This window comes from Jaculus jaculus, chromosome 1 (genome assembly GCF_020740685.1).
Source record: "Jaculus jaculus isolate mJacJac1 chromosome 1, mJacJac1.mat.Y.cur, whole genome shotgun sequence".
Taxonomy (NCBI): Eukaryota; Metazoa; Chordata; class Mammalia; order Rodentia; family Dipodidae; genus Jaculus; species Jaculus jaculus.
Window position 1 is genome coordinate 112,211,983 of NC_059102.1, and position 24,222 is coordinate 112,236,204.

The window sequence follows — 24,222 nt, forward strand, 5'->3', positions numbered from 1 at the left end:
TTAACATTTCATGTCTGTGCTAGATTTGAAGTTTCAATAGCCTCGTGAATCTTGGAAAAACTTGATTTAGAATTTTTCTAAAATTTCTCCTATTTGTTGTAGCAACTATATTTTGGTGGAAGATAGTTTTCTGAGCTCTCAATTTGCTCTCAACTTCTTAGTCTCTTGTCTCTTTATCATCTTTATAAATTTTTCTGTTTGTACATTCTCAAAGAAGGAGGCCTAGGATGCTTTCTGATTGTCTTGCATGGGAAGTTAGTCTTCCTAGATTGATGTAATAGTCCAGCAAAGGGATATATGTCATCATTGTTATTTTAATTCAGTTTTGTTTTGCCAGTTTAGGCATGAAACTGACTAGGGACTGAGCAAAAAGAATCAAGTCCAAAAGCAGCTGTGGCTAGGAAATTGGATTGTAAACTAAAGACCTTTAATTGTTTGTTGCATAATTGAAAGTGGCTTGGTCTGTGCCTTTATTCTTTGCAGGGTGAGGTTGGTCTCGTTGAATACCAGTGTCCTGAAACAAGTGAGTCACCATGCATGAGAACTGACCTCAAGGTGCAATGAGACCAAAGAGAAGTGGTTGGCAGATGCAGGCTGGCACACAGTGCAGTTGATTAAAGAGTTCGTGGTAGAAGTACAGGCTAGGGCACAGCAAAACCAGATGGCCCTCTGAAATTGGGATTGGAAAGAGATGTAGATAGGTCAGGATCACAGTGACTTCATCCTAGCCACAATGAACCTGGTTTATCTTAAACTAATATCAAAGACTTAGGAACATTCCTGGTTCCAGGGTCACATATTACTTTGATATATTTCCTATATATAGTTTTCTGTGGATAAAGGTAATGGTGGTTACTCTGAGGCAAGCATACTGCTGCAATTCAAAATGGCTGAGGTCATGTTAAGTTGAATCCGTACAACGCATTAAGGTAATACTCTGGATATTTGTTAAGCAAATTTTTCCTTGGGGAAGGCATGTTGACATAAGTAACACTGGAAACTTACTTAGTATGAGTTGCAGTAACAAACTATCCTAAAGAGAATCAGGAGGCTCCAGATACACCTTTAGATTCTCTTGTTCCACTCTTATCCCTGGCCTAGCCCTTAAGTAAGTGGGTGGCTATCCGGAAGTCCAGGCTTCTTGTTAGATGTTCCTTCCTCTGACTGAGCTGCAATAGATTAGACTAGCCATTTTCTTGAATGATTCCCATTAACATTATGTCTTGCAGAAATTCTCCCAAGTCCATAGTTAATATCTGGCCCCTTACCTTGTTTTCTAGCACAAATTGTTTTCCCTTAACTTGTATGTCATATGGTTATGGTAGAGGAAATATGGGTGCTTGCAGAAGATACCAGATGCTGATACCAACTTACACCCACAAGTGTTCTTCTGAGCTTCAGTGGAGGGTCCAGAGCATTGCTAACTTCCATCTTCCTTACAATAGAATGCCAGTTCCTTGTTGTGGCCTAAAAGCACCATATCTCTGATGAGTTCCCTTTTTCATTGTAACTCAGTCATATTGGCCTCCTTATATATTTTTTTTTTTTTGTGTGTGTGTGTGTGTGTGTGTGTGTGTGTGTGTATGTGTGTGTGTTTCGAGGTAGGGTCTCACAGTAGTCCAGGCTGACCTAGAATTCACTATATAGTCTATAGTCTCAGGGTGGCCTCGAACTCTCAGCCATCCTCCTACCTCTGCCTCCCGAGTGCTGGGATTAAAGGTGTGCGCCATCATGCCCAACCCTTATATTCTTTAAATAAGCTAGTTAGTGTCTACCTCAAAGCCTTATGTTACTCACAAATCAACCTGCCTGAAACCTCATATTTCAGGTTTTCACATAGTTCATGTGTCCATATATATCATTCATGGTCATGCTTAGAGGTCACCTTCACAATACCTTATCAGGAACAGCCCATATGCCTTGTACACATTTCCATAGGATTGATTTTCCTTAGAGTTCTTATAACCTTTGGAACCTATATGATTTTTAAATTTGGACACTTTTTAAAAATATGTCTTTCCTGCTAGATTATTAGCTTTATGAGATCAAGTACGCTGTCTTGTTCCTTATTTTATCCTGAGAACCATGTCAGGCACTCCGCATAACATTTAGTGAGTAAATGATTGAATAGGAATTTCATTTCTAAGAGTTTAGGTGGATTCTGGCTACAATCTGAGTATCAGGGATTCCATGGGACTTGTGAAAAAGAAGAAAACCAGTGCTGAGTGAGTATGAAGTCTGGATTTTTAGTGTATTAGTTCCTCCTTATTGAGCAAATATCCAAGCCTGGCAGAGAAGATGAGCTCACCACTTGGGCACCTGGAACTTATAAAAGTTAATTCTGCAAATTTCTTTCTACAATCCTAGGACAGGTTCCTACAAGAAATCTGCTAAACTAAATTTGTGAATATTTTTTTTTTGTTGAAATGGATTTTATGGTTAGTGTACTTTAAAAATTTTTTTTAAATTTTTCGAGGTAGGGTCTTTCTGGTCCAGGCTGACCTGGAATTCACTATGTAGTCTCAGGGTGGCCCCGAACTCACAGCAATCCTCCTACCTCTGCCTTCCGAGTGCTGGGATTAAAGGCATGTGTCATCACGCCCAGCTTGGTTAGTGTACTGTTAGTGTGTTTCTTTTTTTTTTTTTTTTTTTTTTGGTTTTTCGAGGTAGGATCTCACTCTGGTCCAGGCTGACCTGGAATTAACTCTGTCATCTCAGGGTGGCCTTGAACTCATGGCAATCCTCTTACCTCTGCCTCCTGAGTGCTGGGATTAAAGGCGTGCGCCACCACGCCTGGCTCAATGTGTTTCTTTTGCTTAGCTACTCCACATACATCTGTTAAGAAAAGCTAGGAATATGTTAAGTCTTTCAAAACTGAGAGCAGCTTCAGTTAAAACAGATAGCATGTGGTTTGGGGATGTATCTCAGTTGGTAGAGTGCTTGTCTGCTGTGCATTGGGCGTTGGGTTTGATCTTCAGAACCATAAAACTGGGCATGGTGGCACATGCCTATAATCCCAGCACTTGGGAAGTAGAGGTAGGAGGTTCAGAAGGTGATTGTCTTCCTAGGCTACATGAGATCTAGACAAAGAGAAAGAGAGAGAGAAGAGAAAATTTACAAAATTCCTCATTACCATTGTAGGGTTACTTTGTAGGCATTGTGGAGCCAAAAGAGGAAATGTAAGCAAAGTGCTATGTAGTGGCTATAGCTGGCAAGCTTCTTTATGAATATATAGATGTAGGGCACATTGTGGCAGACTTCCAGAAATATTTGAGTAGGATTTTATGGGGTGGGGGTTGGATGCTCCCAACAAGGTAATTCATTTTTCAACAAGTTTGGAAGTCAACTGTTTCAGAAGATAAATGTGACAAACATTTCCTTTTGTTACTGAGAGACTTTTTCAAGCAGGTCATATTATCCTTAGGAAAAAAGGAGTTGAGAAAGTTGGAGTAACCCAAAGCTTCAATGTTTGGGGGCAATTGATAAATAGTACCATGATCCTGGTGTCCCTGATGTACCTCAGTGTATTACCTCCCCCTATGGGACACCAAGGTTCTAAGAGGAAGGAAGCTGGTATTATTCACTCACCATTGTGTCTTTATCAGTCAGCACAGTAGCTATTATCTTTTAAGTACTAAGTAAATACCAATCAACATGAGATATGATACCCAGTGCCTCCTACAGAACAAAAATAGATTTGTCTTAAAGGGCTTGAGATGCAACTCTGAACTCCAATGTGTGTCTGCCTCAGTGTGAAGATTAATGCTTTATGCGTGGCAATAAGAGGTTAGTTTGGCTGAAACAGTTCTGGTGTTATTGGGCACAGTGAATTATAATGTGATTCTAATTTCCCCAAAGTCTCTTCTGTTTCAAAGATAGGAGTGTGTTTCTGCAGTTTGGAACATTTCAGCTAATAAGCCCGCAAGATGAAAAAAAAAAAACAAAAAGCCCAAGCTGTCTCAATATATGTCACTAATAGAATATGGGTATTCATTAAGATGGGGATAAACTGCTAAATTAAAATTTACTTATAATTGATGCACTTCTTTGCAGAATAATGCATGATCTATAATCTTGAACGTGATAAATACCATTCTTTTTATTTATATAATTTTAAAGTTTTAGATATTGGGCGGGTCATCATGGCTCACACTTATAATCCCAGCACTCAGGAGGCTGACGTAAGAGGATCAACCTAAATTCAAGTCCCACCTGGGCTATAGAGTGAGTTCCAGTTCAGCCTGGATTGGAGTGAGACCCTGTTTCAAAAACAAACACAACAGAGCTGGAGAGATGGTTCAGCGGTTAAGCGCTTGCCTGTGAAGCCTAAGGACCCTGGTTCGAGGCTCGGTTCCCCAGGTCCCACGTTAGCCAGATGCACAAGGGGGTGCACGCGTCTGGAGTTCGTTTGCAGTGGCTGGAAGCCCTGGCATGCCCATTCTCTGTCTCTCCCTCTATGTGTCTTCCTCTCTGTGTCTGTAGCTCTCAAATAAATAACTAAATAATGAACAAAAAATATTAAAAAAACAAACACAATTCAGATGTGGTTATGGTTTGGGTCTTAAATGTCCTCCAAAGCCTATGTGTTAAAAGCTTGGTCACCAGCCAGTGGCATTATCAGAGGGACTTACTTTAGGAAATGAGGCCCAGTAGAAGAAAGTTAGGTAACTGTGAGAATGCTCATTCAGGAACATTGGGCACCCAGGTACCCGCTGACTCTTCTGGCCAGCAAGCAGTAAGCAGCGGAAAGCATCCCACTGTCCAGGCTCTCAGCATGGCCCTATCACCACAGCTCCAAAGCTACTGCGTGGACCAAGATAAATCCTCCTTCCTTGTAAGTTTATTGTTTTGTCTGCATGATAGAAAGCTGTGTTTTTTTTTTTCCTTTACTTGTTGGGGGTGGGGGAAGTACTCCATGAGTACATTCCAGGAAGAAGAGGCCTGTTGCTTTTATCATAAAACTCGTAGGATGTGGAGCTATGCAGAAGCCTAGATTTAAGGAACCCTGCTGGTTGTGGATTCTGGATATATTTCAACTAGAGAGCAGTTTCACTGAGAAGGACAAGAGGAGATACACAAACGCCGCTAGAAAGAAACCTACTAGAATAGCTTAAGTGCAAATGGGCTCAGCAGCAATTTACTTCTCTGCTTGAGGTAAACCTAGCAAGAGGGGAGTAGTGTGCCTGACAAGAAAACATCAGATTCTGTGTATCCCTCCCATCCAGAGAAATTCAAATGGAAGCTGAAGCTTATAGGGGTGAAAGTGGGAACACAATGGAGAATTAGACATAGCTGTTTGCTTAACAATTAAAAACTGATTCTGCTTTCTCATAAATACAAGCATTTAGAACCTGCACTCTGGTTGTCTAAATAAAAATGGCAAGAATTCTACAGTGCTTGACTGGCTCAATTCTAATTTATCTTAGATATGGTCATTTATGGGGATTTATTTAGTTGGTAACCTAATTTGGATCAAGAGGCATTTTAGCTAGAATTGATTACTGAGGGGTTTTATCTACACTGTGCACTATGGGTTACATACAGCACACCACATGATATAAAACTGGGTAATTTTAAGCTTTATGAACCATTTGGAGGTTGAGATCCAAAACCTAGAAAATTTGCTAAGAAATGCTAGGTGGAACTATCTGTTAGATGGGCTATTCTTTGGAAATCCTCTGGCGCTGTATCAACAATAATTGGACATCTGATATAACTGGAAGAGGAAACAATCCTGAATATATTAGTAAGGCAATGGCACTGTTGTGGCTCACGTGTTAACCCAGTAACTGAACTGCAGCATGGGGCAGGGGGATGGAAGGAAGGGAAAAGAAAAAAGAAACAACAGGAATGTTCTCAAGAATTCTCAAATGAGTGCTTTGATTTAAACTATCATATTGACATGAAGACATAACAATTGAGGGGGTTTCATAAGCCTAACTATGATTGAAACTCATAATCTGTGTCCCTGCATAGGGAAGTGTATCTCAGTTATCCTACAGCCTCTTTCTCATTTCAAACCTTAACATTTCTGGGTTTTCCTTTGTTCACGTGGACAGCATGAGGGACCAGTCTCTGCATTCTAACTCAGTGTTCATGAGATCTCCAGGCAGAGAAGATCACTATGGAAATTTAACAGCAACTAGAAAACATGGCATGAAATAAATGGGACACCAGTGTGAATGCTAATATAATCATTCACCTGATAAAGGGACTCTAATTTGGTATTATCCAAGGACATTTTATTTGTGACCTTTGAGAAAGGGAACTTTCAGATGCTAATCTTGGACTAAGTTCAACAGGAGACTCTGTTATAACTACTTGCTGTTGTTGGAGGTGGGGTGAAATGAAAGCTGAGCTCCTACCCTTAGACGCCTCAATGACAAGTCAACTTCGATCCAAGCAGTGCTTGGTCGCAATCAGCTACTACACAGGCATGACCCCATGTTAATTGTAACACCATCACTACTACCTTTTCTCAAGAGATACCAGTGTCCCACATGCATATTATGAGAGAAAGGAATATCTGCCAGGTGTCCCTCTGTGGGCTTCCAGGTGTTTTAGATAACATTATCATTTTATCTTCAGGGCAACTTTTAAAAATAGGTGCTGCTGTTATTTTACAGGTGAAGAAATCAGAGACCTAAGCTAATACAGTTAAATGACCTCCTGAGGTCATAGCATAAAGGTGCATGAAAGAGATCTGAAATAAAAGCTTGGGTTGTCTGATTTCACAGTCTATACTTTTCCTCCAGAACCACCATGCTCTCAGAAGAAAAAGAAATGAGGGTGGACCATTAGCTAGCCATGTCAGGGAAAGGGGTGTGCTACTATATAGAGCTCACTGTTCAAAAATGTTTCTTTTTTTTTTTTTTGCATGTGGGTGTATAGAGTGTTGTGCTGTGATGAGTGTGATGAGCAGGGATGCATGGGTGTATGGAGATGTATCTACCGTGTGTGTGTGTGTGTGTGTGTGTGTGTGTGTGTGTGTGTGTGTAGGCCAGAGAATACCAGGTGTCCTCACTTGGCTCACCTACCTGTTTCTGTGAGATGAAATCTCTCACTCAATCCAGAGCTGCTGGTTTTACCCATTTTTTCAGTCAGCAAGCCCCAGCAATTGTCCAGTTCTCATCCTGTGCAGGACTGGAGTTACAGACATGTGTGGCCATACCCAGCTGTTTATGTGGGTGCTAGGGAATAGAACTTGGACAATCTCAGGCCCTCATATGCTTACACAGCAAGCACTCTTAACTGCTGAGCCATCTTCCCAGCTTGTCTACCCTTCTGCAATGTCCACACATAAAAGAATCTGAATGTGACAAAAAGCTCAATATTAAATCCATATTATGATCCAGGTCTCTCCTAGATCTTGCTGTGGCTTAAAGTTCTCACTAACAATATGGACTGTGAGCACACTACACACATATGGAGAGACAAGATGCTATGTCATAGCAAAGTCAGATCTCCTTCCTCAAAGATGCCAGGCACACGACAGATTCAATCAGTTTTTATTACACCAGGTCAAGGAAACAAACAGAATATATCAACATGGTCCTGCCTCTTTGGGCATAGATTCTAAACACATAAACCATTCTCATACCCCATGAGAAAGAAATCCATTACCCTTAAGATTCTAAAACAATTCATATACCACTCACTGTACACGAGACTTTTGGCAGTTACCAGCTCTAACAGAAGGCAGAGCTTAAACATAACTAGAGAATATAACTGGCATTACATGTACCCTCTCTGGGTGGGACAGACTGCATGAGGCAGTGTGGCTGTGTGGAGGGAGAGGTCTGAACCTGTGACAAACTGCTGCTTCTGTTGGGGGATGACCAGTCAAGGCTCCTTATGTAACTGCACTCCTCAGCTGACCCAGTGCCTTTATGCCTAGCAACATCAAACAATGGAATATCTGCAAGCAACCATGTCTACACAAAGAGCTTGTATATGAATTTCCAGGGAGAGGCCGGCTTCAGAAAGGCATTTCTTGGCACCCTACAGCAGACTGGGATGGAAGTTGTACCGGAGGCTGGAGAAGAGCCCAATATGTTTCACAAGGTTAGGCTCCACCACATAGGCCCGCTCTCCTTTGGCTCTCAACAGTGAATACAGTGCCATGTCCTTGCCAAAGCCTTTGTGGCAGTACACCTGGGACAGGTAGGTGAGGGTCCGGCGGGCTGCAGGGGCTGGGAAGAGCATGGCTGGGGTACAACACTGAGAGGCAGGAACCACACTGTACAAGGAAGGACTCAGGCGCCTCAGTTCCAGGAAATAATGCCGGCCCACCAGTTCCACCAGCCCCATGCTGTACAGGGAGAAGAAGAGCATAACAGGCCAGCTAAAGCCCGGGCGGCTGGAAAACCTCATGTAAAGCCAGGTTAGCAGAGGCCCCAGCAACATGCCCACGCCGATCCACTCCAGGATCCTCATGGGCTCTGGGTTGATGTAGTGCTGCAGCCTCTCAGGATGGTAGAGCTTCAAATACAGGGCATCTTGAAGGTGTGGCTCAGAGAAGCGAGCCCTCAGAAGATGTTCCAACACTGGGAAGATCTGCTCTTCTGGAATGGCGTCATCTTCCACCATCAGTACGTAGTCTGGGTTGTAGGTCTGCAGTGATGACTCCAGGCAATAGACATAGTCCTGTTTCTCTTTCTCAAATGAGTTGGTCGAAGGGTCATCCCCGTAATCATCCTCGGTGCCCTCATAGCGGTTGGCCACGGGGACGTACTTGGAGAGCAGCTTGGCATCAAAATGGCTCACACTCCGTTCCACATTGCAAAGGAAGAGTTGGTGTCCCTCACATTGGGGACCACACTGCTGCAGAAGCCGGTGGAACTGAGACACCACTTGCAAGACATAGTGGAAGCCAGGCTGTCTGTCCACAGTGATGATGGTGATCACCAGCCAGGGGCGGGGCGTGGCCTGCCAGACAATGGGCACCGAGCCGTTGGCAGAGGGAAGCTCCTCAAAGTAGTGGAGGGCAGCTTCCCCCTCCTTCAGGCTTTGCTGCAGGAATTCTTGGCTCATTTGGTTCAGATGCCAATTGCGCAGATAGAAGTACGAGTGCAGAAGCCGATGACAGGCCAGAGGGGCCAGCAGGCCAAATGTCACTACAGTTAAGATGAAGAGCTGGACAGCGGTGCTGCCCCAGGAGAGTCGCCGCAGCCTCCGGAGAAGCATGGCGGCTGGAGAGGTTGTCATGCTTATGAGGTCAGCTTCTGGTCATGTCTGGTCCCAAGAACAAACCATCCTGCAACTTGGGCTAGAATCACACAAGTCAAACCTAAAGAGAGAAACAGAAATAAAAAAAATAGTTTCAAACAATTCCAACAACTAAGCCCAGCACATACCTAATAAGAATTTCTAGTTTGAGATTGTGTAGCTGGAAGAAACCTGAGAGAATTTTTTTTGCAATGAACTCTTCTTTGGTTATAGCTGTCAGTGAGCTCTGGGATGCTCTGAATAGGGACAGCTCTGTGAATTTAGCCATCTTTCTACACTGAAACATGCTTTGCTAGGTTGACAGTGTGCCAGAAAATCACTTCCTCACTTGGTGAGATCATTACTGCTCTCCACTAGCTACAGTGACATGGGTGTTAATACAGACACCCAAACATAAGCCTTGACAAAGAAGTACACATGCTTACCACAAGCTGCAGCATCATCCATAGCACCTGCTAATTATCTGTGTAGAGTAGTTTCTGAAAAATGAGCTTTTCTACATATTCAAAGAAGAAAAGGAATTCTTAGGATTCCCTGTCATTTAATGAAGTCTTCGATTCTTATTTTTCTAATCTCATGCAACTATGTTCCAAATTGTACAATAATTTAATCCTGAGTCTTTTATTGTATTTACTAAATAAGTGTCATTGGAACCAGAGAATGAATCTTTCTGTTTTAAAAACTATTTTATTTTAGTTATTTATTTGAGAGAGAGAAAGAGGGAAAGAGGTAGACAGAGAGAGAGATGGGCATGCCAGGGCCTCCAACCACTGCAAACAAACTCCAGACTCATGCACCACCTTGTGCATCTGGCTTACATGGGGCCTGGGGAATTGAACCTAGGTCCTTTGGCTTTACAGGCAAGTGCCATAACCCCTAAGATACCTCTGTAGCCAAAAAAGTATCTTAATTTTTAAAAATTTATTTGAGAGAGAAAGAGAAAGAAAGAGGCAGAGACATAGTGAATGGGCGTGCCAGGGCCTTTGGCTGCTGCAAAAGAAATCCAGATATGTGCGCCCCTTTGTGCGCATGTGTGACATTGTACACTTGCATCACTGCATAAATAAGTAGCTCCCATGGAGTGAAACATTAGAAATAATTTAGCAATGATATTGCTTTACTTTTAAAAATTAATTAAGACATTGCCTCACTACATAATCCAGGCTGGCTTGTACTATTTAACCAAGGCTAACCCTGAACTGACACATTTTCATATTCTGGGGTTATAGGAGTAAGCCACCAGTCCTAGCTGATTTTCTTTTTCTTTTTCTTCTTATTCTTTTCTTTTTTTTTTCCTTCGGTTTTTCAAGGTAGGGTCTCACTCGAGCTCAGGCTGTCCTGGAATTCCCTCTGTAGTCTCAGAATGGCCTCGAACTCACGGCGATTCTCCTACCTCTGCCTCCCGAGTGCTGGGATTAAAGGTTCTTCTTTTTTTTACTGTTAAAAATCTTTTGCTGTGTGTGGTGGTACACACCTTTAATCCCAGCTCTCAGGAGGCAGAGGTAGGAGAATCGCCGTGAGTTCGAGGCCATTCTGAGACTACAGAGGGAATTCCAGGACAGCCTGAGCTCGAGTGAGACCCTACCTTGAAACAAAACAAAATAAAATAAAATCTTAAACAAGCATTCTATAAAGGGGTTCTCTATCTCTATAGTGTTTTAAAAATATATTTATTTGTAAGAGAGGGAGGGGGAGAGAGAGAGAGAACTGGCACACGAAAGCCTCCTGTTGCTGCTAACAAACTCCATACTTGTGTCATTTAGTGCTTCTTGCTTTACATAGCTATTGGGGAACTGAACTCAGGCTGTCAGGCTTTGCAAGCCAGTGTGTTTAACTGCTGGGCTCTCTTCAGCCCTCTATACTGTTTTGAAAAGCTTCTGTGGTCCTATTTCTCTATACATGCTATTTTGTGTAAGTAAATTTAATATGTAAGGTAAGAATTACTTATGGAGTTTTGGGAATAAATATTGAGAACTTAAAAAAATAAAATAAAATTTATTTTAAAAAAACATATAAGAGATGGGCTGGAGAGATGGCTTAGCAGTTAAGCGCTTGCCTGTGAAGCCTAAGGACCCTGGTTCGAGGCTCGGTTCCCCAGGTCCCATGTTAGCCAGATGCACAAGGGGGCACACGCGTCTGGAGTTCGTTTGCAGAGGCTAGAAGCCCTAGCGTGCCCATTCTCTCTCTCTCCCTCTATCTGTCTTTCTCTCTGTGTCTATCGCTCTCAAATAAATAAATAAATAATTTAAAAAAAAAAACATATAAGAGGCCAGGCATGATGCTACATGACTTTAATCCCAGCACTCAGGAGGCAGAGGCAGGAGGATGGCTGTGAGTTTGAGGCAAACCTGAGACTACATAGTGAATTCCAGATCAGCTTAGGCTAAGAGTGAGACCTTACCTTGAGAAACCAAAATAAATATAAATAAGTAAATAAAAGTTAATCATACAACATGAATCAGTTCCATAGAAATCCTCATTCTGATAGCATTCTACAAGAAATAACCACCAATAAAGTGGGAGGGGAGACAGTTTAGACAGAAGGTAGAAAAAGCTTAATCTTAAAACCATGGACTATGGCAGTAATTCCCAGGCCCATAGTTGGGTTGTCCCCAACAGTGAGTTGTTGGCCAGGGAGATCCAAGAGGTATCCAAAATAATGTAGGTCATTGCCAAAATATTTGATTACCTGCTGGAGATAGAAGATAAGACCCTAATGCTGAAGACAATACAGGCTGCAGTCACAAGACATTGGAAAATCATGCTGGAACTGAAAGGGAAACCAGCTCCCTCCTGGCCAGCCCTCCTAGAGCTTCTGGAGAACAATGGCCACGAACAGCAAGAATAAGCAAGGGACCCTGCAGACTATGAAATCAACCAGCCAGATAAGAAGTACACACTTGTCCAATACTGGCATATAGCCTCTGCTGGTACCCAACTTTCTCTGATTGTTCTTGAGGCCTACTCAGTGGGAGAGAACTTATATCTGGTACTGGAAAGCAAGTCAGAATCCTATAGTCAGAAAATTCAGATTTCAGAGAGAAGCTCCCACCAGTCTCTAGAGAAGAAGAGTAGGCTTACACACCAAAAATCCCTCAAATAACTTTGCATACCCCCTTTAATCCATGCTGCTCTCATTCTTATTTGGAGAATCTGCTTTATTTTACAAATGGCAGAGAAAATGGAGGAGAGCCAAGACCCATCAACAAGAAAAGAGGATAACCAACAGCCTACCATGAGACTTGCCACCTTTTATACATCAACCAGAGCCCAGGAAAACTTGCCATACGTAAAAGCAGCACCATGAATACTGCTGTTACTGCTAGCCTGACAACCAGCTCCAGGATGATGGTGGCAGACATGGTGATCAATCAAAACCTATCAAAGCAGAAATCCAGAGGCTACAAAGAGCTCAACACTAAATCAGACTGCCAACAGGTCTAATGTTCCTCAGGGAACATTGCCAGAAAGATTGTACAAGCCACACAGTAGCCAGGAATATCCTGACACATGGTCCCTCCGCTACCCCATAAGGATTAACTGAAGCCTTCATGACCCCACAGTGAATCCCATAGCCCCACTGAGCACAGCCCCAGGGAAACAAGATCAGAAGATCAGGAACGAGGTGACAAAAGAGTATATAATCGTGTGTGTGTGTGTGTGTGTGTGTGTGTGTGTGTTCAAAATATGAATTAAGTAGACATTCAAGAGTATGTTCTTGCCAGGCATGGTGGCACACACCTTTAATCCCAGCACTTGGAAGGCAGAAGTGGAAGGATCACTATGAGTTTGAGGTCAGCCTGAGAATTCATAGTGAATTCCAGGTCAGCCTAGGCTAGAGTGAGACCCTACCTCAAAAACACAAAAATGAATAAATAAAACATGTTCTTGGGGTACAGTGAGGTATGGTATCTTTCAATACTTATGCTATTCTTTATTGATGTAGCTTTAAGACAACTGGCCATAGGGGAAAGACCCAAACACATAGGATTGTCATTGATAGTCTGAAGGAGGAAGGAGTTCTCTCCTCCAAACTCAATCATGGCAGTAGGACAAAGGAGGGCTGTGTTTACATGATGGGAAGATTATGTGACAGGGAGGGCAGGTGATCACTCTGATAGCTTTGCCCAGAAGTCCATGGTCATCCATGTGACCTGCTCAGGTCCACACTTCAGTGACATGAGAGACTGACTGCTTGGTATCTGTGAATTGATCTGGTAACAACACCATGATGCCTTCAAGTCTAACAAAGGGTGTTGAGTAAATTCTTATTTATACCTTGCAAACACATCCCCTCCCCCCAAAACTGGATTCTACCTATTACCACATTTAGAGTCTAGAACTCAGAAAACAGTGAAGAACAAAGACACTGAGAAAGCCACATGAACTGAGACTTATGGATACAAGGGGCGGAGGGTGGCAGTTGCATGTAAGTGCAGCCTCTGAAAATTAAACTGAAGGAACCATGGAGATTTGAGAGACAGAATACCAGACAGGGAGTCAAGAAATAAGCACTTGAAAACTATCCATGGTTTTCAAGCTACCCCCCTTCATGACGGCCACTGCCACTCTCCCAGGCACCTAGATCCATGAGTCTAGCAATTCTGACTTCTCACTCATTCTAGTTACTTCCTAACTCCATCTCCATGGTTGGTTTCCCTTTCTTTACCTCTCTGCTTTACCACCACCTCCCCCATTGCCAGGTCCTCCCCATAGCCATACTGGTTACCCTTCATCACCTCCAGGCCAGTAGATTCCAACAGGAACCAAAGTCAGATTTCCAGCCCAAGCATCAACAGCAGATTTGAAGTCAAAACATCAAGAGTCCAATTCTGGTCCCCACACTCACTAATTTTATCAATTTGTATTAGGAGTCATTTCTCTCTAAGGGCTTTTTTGTGTCTATGCAAAATAGGAAAATAAAACATATCTCATTATGGAAATCAGATCCATATCTCTTGCCCTTCACAAAAATCAACTCAAAATGGATCTTAATATACAATCTGAAACACTGACCTGCAAGAAAAGAACAAAGGATAAAAAAGATGTGGACATAAGAAATTCATGAAAAAAACAATCTCTAGCATCACAGGATATAGTGCCAAAAATTGACAAACAGTGTTTATGAAGTTTAAAAAGTTACATAAGAAAGAAATAGTCACCAGGGTAAGGAGGCAACCTGTAGGATGGGAGAAAATCCTTGCCAAGTACACATCAAGGGGTTAATATATAGAATAATGATCTATAAAAATTCCACACCAAAAACCCAAATCATCCAGTCAGTAAATGGGCTAACAAACTGGACAGCTCTCAAAAAAAAAACCAAAAACCACAAATGGACAGTAAATATTTGAAATTACATTCAACATCTTTAGCCATCAGAGAATTACAAACTAAAACTACATTGAGATTCCATAACAGATGCTGGTAAGGATGTGTGGAAAGAAAAACTGCTACGTCCATGGCGACCTCACCTGTGTAGCAAGCAGAGATGCTTCTGTACTGGATGAGAGCTGAGGACAGAGGACCAGCACTCTTCGGAGGGATGCCCCCGGTGACCCCTTGGCAGTCAGTTACTGTAATGGTTCTTGCTGCCCAAGTCACGACGACCTGATTGCTGGCGCCAATGAGCTGTTTTCTGCGCTCTGTTTCTTTCCTGCTTCCTTCTAGTTGTTTGTAAGAACAGCTAGTTTCTACGCTACGCTTACTATTAATCATGCACGCAATCAGAGTACAAAAAACAATTTGAGTATTGAATGTGCCCCTCCTATGATTAGGGCAATGGAGGAAATGTATAACTCTACTAGGAATAAAAAATTAACTCTAAAACAGTTTTTAGATGGTGTAGAGTAGAAACAGCTTATGATGTTTTAGAACAATACTAAGCCTGAGAAAGTAAAAGTAAAAATGTTAATCGGTAATGTTCATAAGAAGCGTGACAGTTCTATAGAAAAGGAGTTACAAAAGTTAGGCATTCCCACCAGAACGCTTCCTGGGGGGTATGTTCAGTACTTGATCAAGGGCTGATAGTAGACTCCCAGAGCTGAGAACTACCTAGATCCACTCCCCTATGAGGGAGGATATGATGAATTTGGTAATAGATGAATGAATTATGAAGGAAAAAGGAGGCTATGGCATTCTCTTCCATTTATGAAATGCTTAGCAAAGACATGTAAGCCTTGGTGCTTATACTCTAGACAAGAAAGAAAAAAATTCCTGGAAAACATTAAACCAGCCTTAAAATATTGGTGGTCTTTTGAATAGAAACACTTTTATAATGAATATGAGGATTATATAAATAATCTAATAAGTGGAAAGAGATGGCTCTCTGCTCGGTTTATAAAAAATATATAACCTATTGTTCACCTTACATCCCTTACCCCAAGCTTCTATTCATGTAAAGCTGTGGTCAATGGGGCAAGACGTCCTTCTTAAAAAAAGGGAACATTCCTGCCTGATAAATATTACATGTATGCTTACAATAGAACAATACTTAAGATTATTTAGATTAATGATTTCTGAGATCACTTGTTGGCTTGCTAAGTTTCCCTGTTCAATCTGTATAAAACCTTCATGAAACCTTCAGTAAATTGCAGCAGCATATTCAACCTAGAGTGTGTCTGTCTGTCATTTCCTCGCCGAATCCCGAGTTCTCCTTGAGCCTTCGCCCTTGTTCTCCCTCGGTCCTGATCTCCCCGAAAGTCAGTCCGCGGCAAAAAACCACTAGTGGAAGTATAAACTAGTACAGGCACTACAGAAACCTAGTTTCTCAAAAAAACTAAAAATAGAACCATCATTTAATACAGCTACACCCCTCCTGGGTATATACCTGAAGGACTCTAAGTCAGCCCACCACACAGATGGTTATAAGTCCACATTGTTTGCTGCTCTATTCGCAACAGTCAAAAATGAAACCAGCCTCATTGTCTATTAACTGATGGAGAAAGAAATGTGGTACATACACACAATGGAATGTTATTTGGCCATTAAAAAAAAATGAAATCAAGGACTGGCAAGATTACTCAGTGGTAAGGCACTTGCCTACAAAGCCTAAGCACCCAGGTTCGATTCCCTACTTCCCCTGTAAAGCCAGATGCACACAGCGGTTTCATGCACCTCGAGTTCATTTGCAGGGACTGGAGGAGTTCATTCTGCCTTTCTCTCTCTCTCTTTCTCTGCTTGCAAATAAATAAGTCAAATACTTAAAAAAAGAAAAAGGAAAAGGAAAAAGGGCCTGGAAAGATGGCTTAGTGGTTAAGGTGATTGCCAAGTTCAATTCCCCCAAACCCACATAAGCCAAGTGCACAAGGTGGTGCATGCATCTGGAGTTCATTTACAGTGGCTGGATGCCCTGGCATGCCCATACTCTCTCTCTCTTCCTCTCAAGTAAATTAAAAATAAATAAATAAAAGAAAAAGAAAAATGAAATCATGACACTTGGAGGAAAATGGATTGCAACTGGAAATCATGGTAAGTAAAATAAATCAGACCTGAAAAGACAAATACCACATGTTTTTCTCATATATATATCCTACATATATATATAGAGATAGATAGATAGATAGATAGATAGATAGATAGATAGATAGATAGATAGATAGATAGATGATATATATAGGTTATGAAACTAGGAAGGAAAGTCTTACAGTCAAGTTCACATTGCTGGTAGAAATCACCCAACCAAGAGCAAAGCTTGTGGGGAAACGAAGTTTATTTTGGCTTACAGGCTTGAGGGGAAGCTCCACGATGGCAGGGGAAAACGATGGTATGAGCAGAGGGTGGACATCATCCTCTGGCCCATGTAAGGTGGACAACAGGAACAGGAGAGTGTGCCCAAACACTGGCAAGGGGAAACTGACTACAATACCCATAAGACCGCCCCCAACAATACACTGCCTCCTGGAGGTGTTAATTCCCAAATCTCCAACAGCTGGGAACCTAGCATTCAGAACACCTAAGTTTATAGGGGTCACCTGAATCAAACCACCACAGAAAATATGAGAAAAGAAGAGATTTTAGGTGGAAGGGGATAGGGAAAGAGGGTAATGTAATACATGTAACATGCAAGAAGTAAGAAATTATTAGGTGGAGGGACTAGCAAAGACGGCCAGGGGACAGAAGAGGGCACTGGTGGAGTGGATAAATAAGACAATGTATGAAAACCCCATAATAAAATTCATTACTTCATATGACAATTTAAAATGAATTAAAATACTTCATAAGGTAGGCATTGTTTTGATGACAAAAAACTAGCCATGGAAACCCTTATCAGGTATGGAACACTGCAATAATGGATATTTTACATTACAATCTGATACTTCGGTGCACAAGCCAGAATGTGGCCCCTATTCTGCAAAACTGGTCAATAATTCGCCAGTGCCAGTTGAATAAAATCCAAATTCTTTGATCTCATTCCAACCTCTCCCACAATCCCTTTCCAGCAGCATTTTTCTCACACACACTAACTCAACTATGAATAACGAGATAAAAAGGCACCTCTTCCAAAAACAGACCATGATCTTCCTGGACCAGAAATAAGCTTTTTCTTATGGGAGACCCCCACCTCCCATGTACCAATACTTAAATCTGAAAGAGGCTCAGGTCCTTTAAATAATGTCATAGAATTTGCACAGAACATATGTAATCCTTCTAAATACACTAGAACATATCAATAATACCTCGTATAATGCAAATCCTATGGAAATAGTAGTTATGCTGTATTATTTAGGGAATAACATAAGCAAGTCAATGTTTAGTATACATGCAGTTCTTTTATTAAAAAAATGCTTTCAGGTTAAACCCACAGATGTGAAACCTGAGATACAGAGGGTTGGCTATATCTATTAATAGCCATCACTCATTAAGCCCCCACTACATAGCCCAGATACCCTTGAATCCATTTTTCTGGTCAAAACTTAGCAGCTCTTAAATAGAAATATAATTAATCTCATTTTGATGAAAAATAGATGCTATTAACTTGAAAAGAGGAAATTCAAGCAAGACAAATTCCAATGCCCACGTTATCCATGATGCCTACTCCTTTTCACGGCTTTATGTATGTCCTATGACATACCTCAGTAAGACTTTCAAGTCCCTTCTCGCTGAATTCAAACCCAGTTTAATGATTGTTGAGCAAATAAAAGATCATATTGTCTTCTTTTGTTTGTTTTTTGGTTTTGGATTTTCGAGGTAGGGTCTTACTCTGACCCAGGCTGACCTGGGATTCACTATGTAGTGTCAGGCTGGTGTCAAACTCATGGTGATCCTCCTACCTCTGCCTCCCAAGTGCTGGGATTAAAGGCGTGCGCCATCTCACCCTGCAAGTCTTTTGACCTCTATGGACCTTAAGCCTTTGCTGTAAAATTGGGACTATCAAAGAGCCTGATCACATACCGGGCAGAGAACAATTTATTGGTAAATATTTGCTGAGCACTTACATGCCATGCACTGTTCAAAGTACAATGATGAGTCTCATAAATCATACGTTATTATGCCCATCTTACAGCTGAAAAAGCTAAGAAACAGAGAAATTTTACAGAAGTTAATGCAGATTTTTTTTAACTATTTGTATTTATTGATTTGAGAGAGAGAGAAAGAAGCAAAGAGAGGGAGACAGAAAGACAGAGGGAGGGAGAATGGGCGTGCCAGGGCCTTCAGCTACTGCAAACAAACTCCAGATGCAGTGCCCCCTTGTGCATCTGGCTTTATGTGGGTCCCAAAGTCCTTTGGCTTTGCAGACAAATGCCTTAACCGCTAAGCCATCTCTCCAGCCCTTAATGAGGATTTTTAAGTGGGGTAGTAAAAGATTCTTCTGATTCCAGGACCTATGCTCTCAACCAACATCCATTTCTTCCTCTAAACAGATTTAGAGCCAAGAAAATCAGCTACAAAGCCACTAGAAATTGTAGAAGACTTTTGAGATGCAGAAGTAACTTATTTAAGATGTAAAAACAATATATGACATGCATGTGTACATAAATACATATGGTACACTTACATATCATATATATATAACATATATATATGATATGTATGTATCACCACTCCAGTTACCTGATTATATACAAAATACTATATATTTATAACATACACAAAATAAATTGGGTGTGGAAGAAGGTTTCCTGTTTTATTTTTTACAATTCTGCAAAGAATGCGTACCACTTTAGGGTATTTATTCAACATTAGAATCAATAAATAGTCTTGTACCAGGCATTGAGATAGAGAGCACTACAGTCAGGGAACCTAAACCCATTCTTTCTTTTTTCTCCTTCCCATTCTTTAAATCCCTAATTCAAATGGTTATAGTTAAGATGTATTAAATTATACATTTGCCCATTTGTAAGGTTTTATTTTTATTTTATTAACATTTATTTATTTTGAGACCAACATCTTGCTATGTAGCACATGAAACTTGGTATCTTCTAGGTTCAACCTCCCCAGTGTTGGGATTATAGGCCTGCACCACCAGGCCAAGCTGTTTGGGGATATTTGTTTCCGACTATTTTAGTGCCATGGCTTTGTTATTTTAATTACTGACGCTTTGTTCCATGTTTTATTATCTAATTAGGGAGATTCTCTCTCATGACACAGCATAATTTTCCTGGCTTAAATCAACTTTATTGGGGAAGGAATACTTTACATACAATAAAATGTACCCTTTAATTATATATAATGATATATATATATAGTCAAATTTCTATGTCCACATAACCACCACAATTTAAAAATTGATGAAAATACTGTAAAGATTATTTGACATTAGGACTAACAAAAACTACGAAGAAAAGCAATCCTTTTGAAAACTGGGGAAGAGCTGGGTGTGGTGGCACATGCCTTTAATCCCAATACAGAGACAGAGGTAAGAGGATTGCCGAGAGTTCGAAGCCACCCTGAGAGTACATAGTGAATTCCAGGTCACGCTGAGCTACAGTGAGACCCTACCTCGAAAAACCAAAAAAATAAATAGATAAGTAAGATTTTTTAAAAAAAAGGGCTGGGGCGTGGTGGCGCACTCCTTTAATCCCAGCACTCGGTAGGCGGAGTAGGAGGATCACAGTGAGTTCGAGGCCACCCTGAGACTACATAGTGAGTTCCAGATCAGCCTGGGCTACAATGAGACTCTACCTCGAAAAAAAGAGAAAGAAAAAGAAAACTGGAGAAGAGAATTAAGAATCCATCCACATAAATGCAAAAGACTAATACACAGAGGAATTAGGTATTGATTCCTATGGGTAATTAAACACAATGAAATTAAAACAAGATACTATTTTTTTCTACGCTATTGCTTCGTATAAAACTTCAAATACATGCGTGCAGAAAAAAAATTAACATGATCAGAAAACCTCAACAATCTAGAAGATGAAATTTTATTTTTCTTTCATTTGATATTTCTTTTAAATTTTCTAGTAATTCTCATCATTTAGGTATTAGCCACACGTTTTCAATTCTCGTCTCATAAGCTATCTGGTGAATGAAGTACCTCTGCTCGAAAACTGTCACCAAAATCACTCATTCCCCTTACGTGGTTTTAGTTTTCATGGGGAAATAAGCAGCAGCCACACACCCTGTGCACACACACCTGCAGGTTTTGCTAACGGTCCGCATGGTGAGATCATCACCGTGGCCTCCCAGCGGTGCCCCGCAGAGAGCTAAGGTCGAACCGAAGATGCCCAGGTCACGCCGACCCCGTGGGGGGCTCGGCCCCAAGCCGCAGGAGCACACAGCCGCTCCGAGCACGAGTGTGCCCAAGAGCCCGGGAGACTGAGCACGAGACACGCCCAAGAGGTGCCAGCTCATCTGCAGGATGGCCCGAGCCCCGGCTGTGGGGTCTGTGGCTGACCTTGGAGGCAGTGGCCCCCGGGCCTCGGGGCTCAGTTTCCCCACCCTGCAGACGGAGGCTGACGGTCACGGTCACGGTCGCCGGGCCGGTTCCTCCCCGTCCGCGGGTGTTCCCGGGGGCTGGGAGGGTCGCCTTCCCCGGGGCCGGCGTCCCCCTTCCCCGGGCCGCCGAGGACCCGGCGCGCATCCCGCGGCCCACGCGCCGAGGGACCACCGCTCGCGGGCGGCCATTAGCCAGCGGCCCGCGGCCACGAGCCCGCCCCCGGGTCCTCCCGCGCCCCACGGGCCCCGCGCGCGTCCCGGCCCCGTGGAGGACGCCCTTCGGCGGTGCCCGCGGGACTCTGGCGCCGGGCCGCGAGCCGAGCCAGCCTGGCCAGGGTGGGCGCGCGGTCCGCCCGCCCCGCGCCGCCGTCCGCGGCCGCCCGACTCGCGCCCCTGGCCGAGGAGCCGCCCCGAGCCAGACCCCGAGCGCTGCAGCGCCCGCCCGAAACCTACCCGGGGGAGGCGGTCAGCTCGGCGCCCGCCGCCCGCCGCCGAGGCCGCGGCGCTCCGGGCGGAGGCCGGCCGGCCGAGGCGCCATCGCCGAGTGGCCGGGCGGCGCGGCGGGCGCGGGGACGGCGGCGCAGCTTCACCTCCTCCCGCCGCGCCGCCGCTCCCGGGCAGGGCGCCCCGCGCTTCGCCGGGCCATGTGACCGCGCGCTGCGGCGGACGGCTGCGGCCCGGAGCCCGCTGGTGGGGGCGGGTGAAAAAGGCGCCAACTGATGGGCAGCGAGGGAAAAGCAGGGGTCTGCTCCGCCGCGGAACGGGGCGAGCGCCCCCGCGGGAGGCGAGGAGGGGCCGGCGTCTTATTCCATCTGGTGGGCACGCGCCGCGGCTGCTGCACCGTCGTGCGTGACACCTCGCTTCCCCCGGGCGCGGACTCGCTGCCCGACGAAGCCGCCTCTCTCGGCTCTGGTCTCCTTAAAGGCCTTCCAAATGAACACAGACTCCTCTCGGGGGAGATAACCCGGGCTGTGATCAAATATGTACTCTGGACTTAGAACAGGCCCTGAAGTGCAATACGAGATAAAAATACGAAGTGTGCTAAAAGGAGAGAGAGAGAGACAGAGAGAGAGAGAGAGAGAGAGAGAAACAAAAACGTGCGTGTCCAAGGAAAAGTCATGTCCACTTTCATTCTACGCATTCTTCCCTGGCTCGCTAGGCTTTTTACCACACCGTTTCTCGTTGCTTCTAATTCCAGGTCAATTTACCCATATAGGCCAGGACTTAGAAAATTAAAAGAAGAATATTTTTAAGACGTTAATGCATGAAATTCGAATTTCGATGACGAAAAAGGATTGGCACATAATTATCACAAGTGTGGCAGAGACCTATATCTCACCAAGCCTGAAGGAATTACTATTGATTATTATCAGCACCTACCTGAAAGGTTTGTTCAGTTGTCAGAAGGGAAGACATTACAAAAGGCAAATCTCATATGGAGCTATAGTCCTAGCTCTTTAAAAAAAATTTTTTTTTTCATTTTAAGACAGGGTCACAATAAGCTGCCCAGGCTGACCTTGAACTTGCAATCCTCCTGCCTCAGTGTCCTGAGTTACCTGGTACAGTAGATGGTGCAGGCCTGACTCAACCCACTGTTTTGAACTTGCATTTTCGGATGTTAGAAAGTCTGAGGAAGTCACAGGAAGGGAATTTGTGAACGTATACTCATTTCCTGCAAGAGACTCCAGCAGTCTGATACTCAGTCATCAAAGCACTGTGGCAAACCTAGTGTAATTCAAATCACTGTCAATGGCCCAGTGCTGGGCTCCAATGTATCTATTGGCTGGCTATAGGCCCCTTCATTCCTCACTGTCCTCATCTGAATAACAAGGTTGGTGGTATTTCCTTCACAGTTTGAGAGGTTTACATGAGATAATGTATCATATAAATTGCAGCACTGTATGTGACAAAATAGGTAGTTTCCAACAAACAGTTGACATTCATTTGTTTAATAAAACATGACTATCTAATTATATTATGCTTGCCAGTGTCTAATTTGGTAGCATCAGCCAGACATATGCAATTTAAATTTTAATTAATTAAAAAGTAAAGTGAAGTTTAAAGGTCAGTCCCTCAGTAGTGCTAGCCACATTTCAAATCCTCAGTGCCTACCCAATGGGTAGGGACTGCCGTGTGTCACTGTGCAGATATAGGACATTTCTCCCATTGCAGCAAAGTCTGTTGGACAGTGTTCTAGACCCCAGGCATTCAGCAGTGATCCGCATCAAGTCTTTGCCCTTAAAGAAACGTAAGCTTGAGTGGATGATTGGTTAAAAAGCAAACAAATGCAAAATTTATCAGGTGGCTTATTATATTGAATAATAAAATCACATACCTAGAACTTTCTATAATTAAGGTTGTTCTGTACCAACTTGGAAAATATTTTTAATTAAACTCTCTCCAATTATCCTGTTATAGGTACTATTTCTGGATATGTGTATGTTGCAATTCTTTTGCTTGTTTGTTTGTTTTCTGAGGTATGGTCTCACTCTAACCCAGGCTGACTTGGAATTCACTATATAGTCACAGGGTGGCCTCAAACTCTCAGCAATCCTTCTACTTTGGCCTCCCGGGCCCTAAGATTAAAGGTGTGCGCCACCACACCCAGCAAATGTAGCACTTCTTAAACATTGCAAAAACCCCATGAGATAGATTTGCTAAGTAAGTTATCCAAAGTCAAACTTCGATAAAAAGATGGATCCAAAAGTCAAACCTATGTTATGTAGTCTGGTTCCAGAGTCCATTCTCTTAACATGTAAAAATAGGAAAAAAGAGTGAAGATTTATAACTAGGTAAAGGGGTTCAAGGCTAGAAGCATATACTACTATAACTGTTACAAGAATCATTGTAGCATTCAAAAAAATAGAGTGATTTATCAGTGAGACTGTGTCAGAAATAGTACATGATGATAGGGTAATTGAGAAGAATTTAATTAAAAATATTTCCCAAATGTCTAAATGAGATTAATGAAAATAAACCAGGCATGGTGTTGGTATTCCAGGGTTTATTACTCCAAGAATCCACTGCCAATCCTAGGCCTGAAGGGAAAAGTGAGGAAACAGTTCTTAGCAACACACACGCACACACACAAAGATGGGGGCCCATCCTATAGGA

General features: G+C 42.8%; 1 protein-coding gene across 1 annotated transcript; it reads right to left on the reverse strand.

The window, feature by feature from the left end:
• Positions 1–7,491: 7,491 nt before the first annotated feature.
• Pgap4 (post-GPI attachment to proteins GalNAc transferase 4) lies at positions 7,492–21,624 on the reverse strand. The gene is made up of 2 exons (XM_045157870.1): positions 21,562–21,624; positions 7,492–9,289 (listed from the first exon to the last, which is right to left on the reverse strand). The coding sequence occupies exon 2, from the start codon at positions 9,205–9,207 to the stop codon at positions 8,002–8,004; it is 1,206 nt and encodes a 401-aa protein (XP_045013805.1). The 5' UTR covers positions 9,208–9,289; positions 21,562–21,624; the 3' UTR covers positions 7,492–8,001.
• Positions 21,625–24,222: the final 2,598 nt, after the last annotated feature.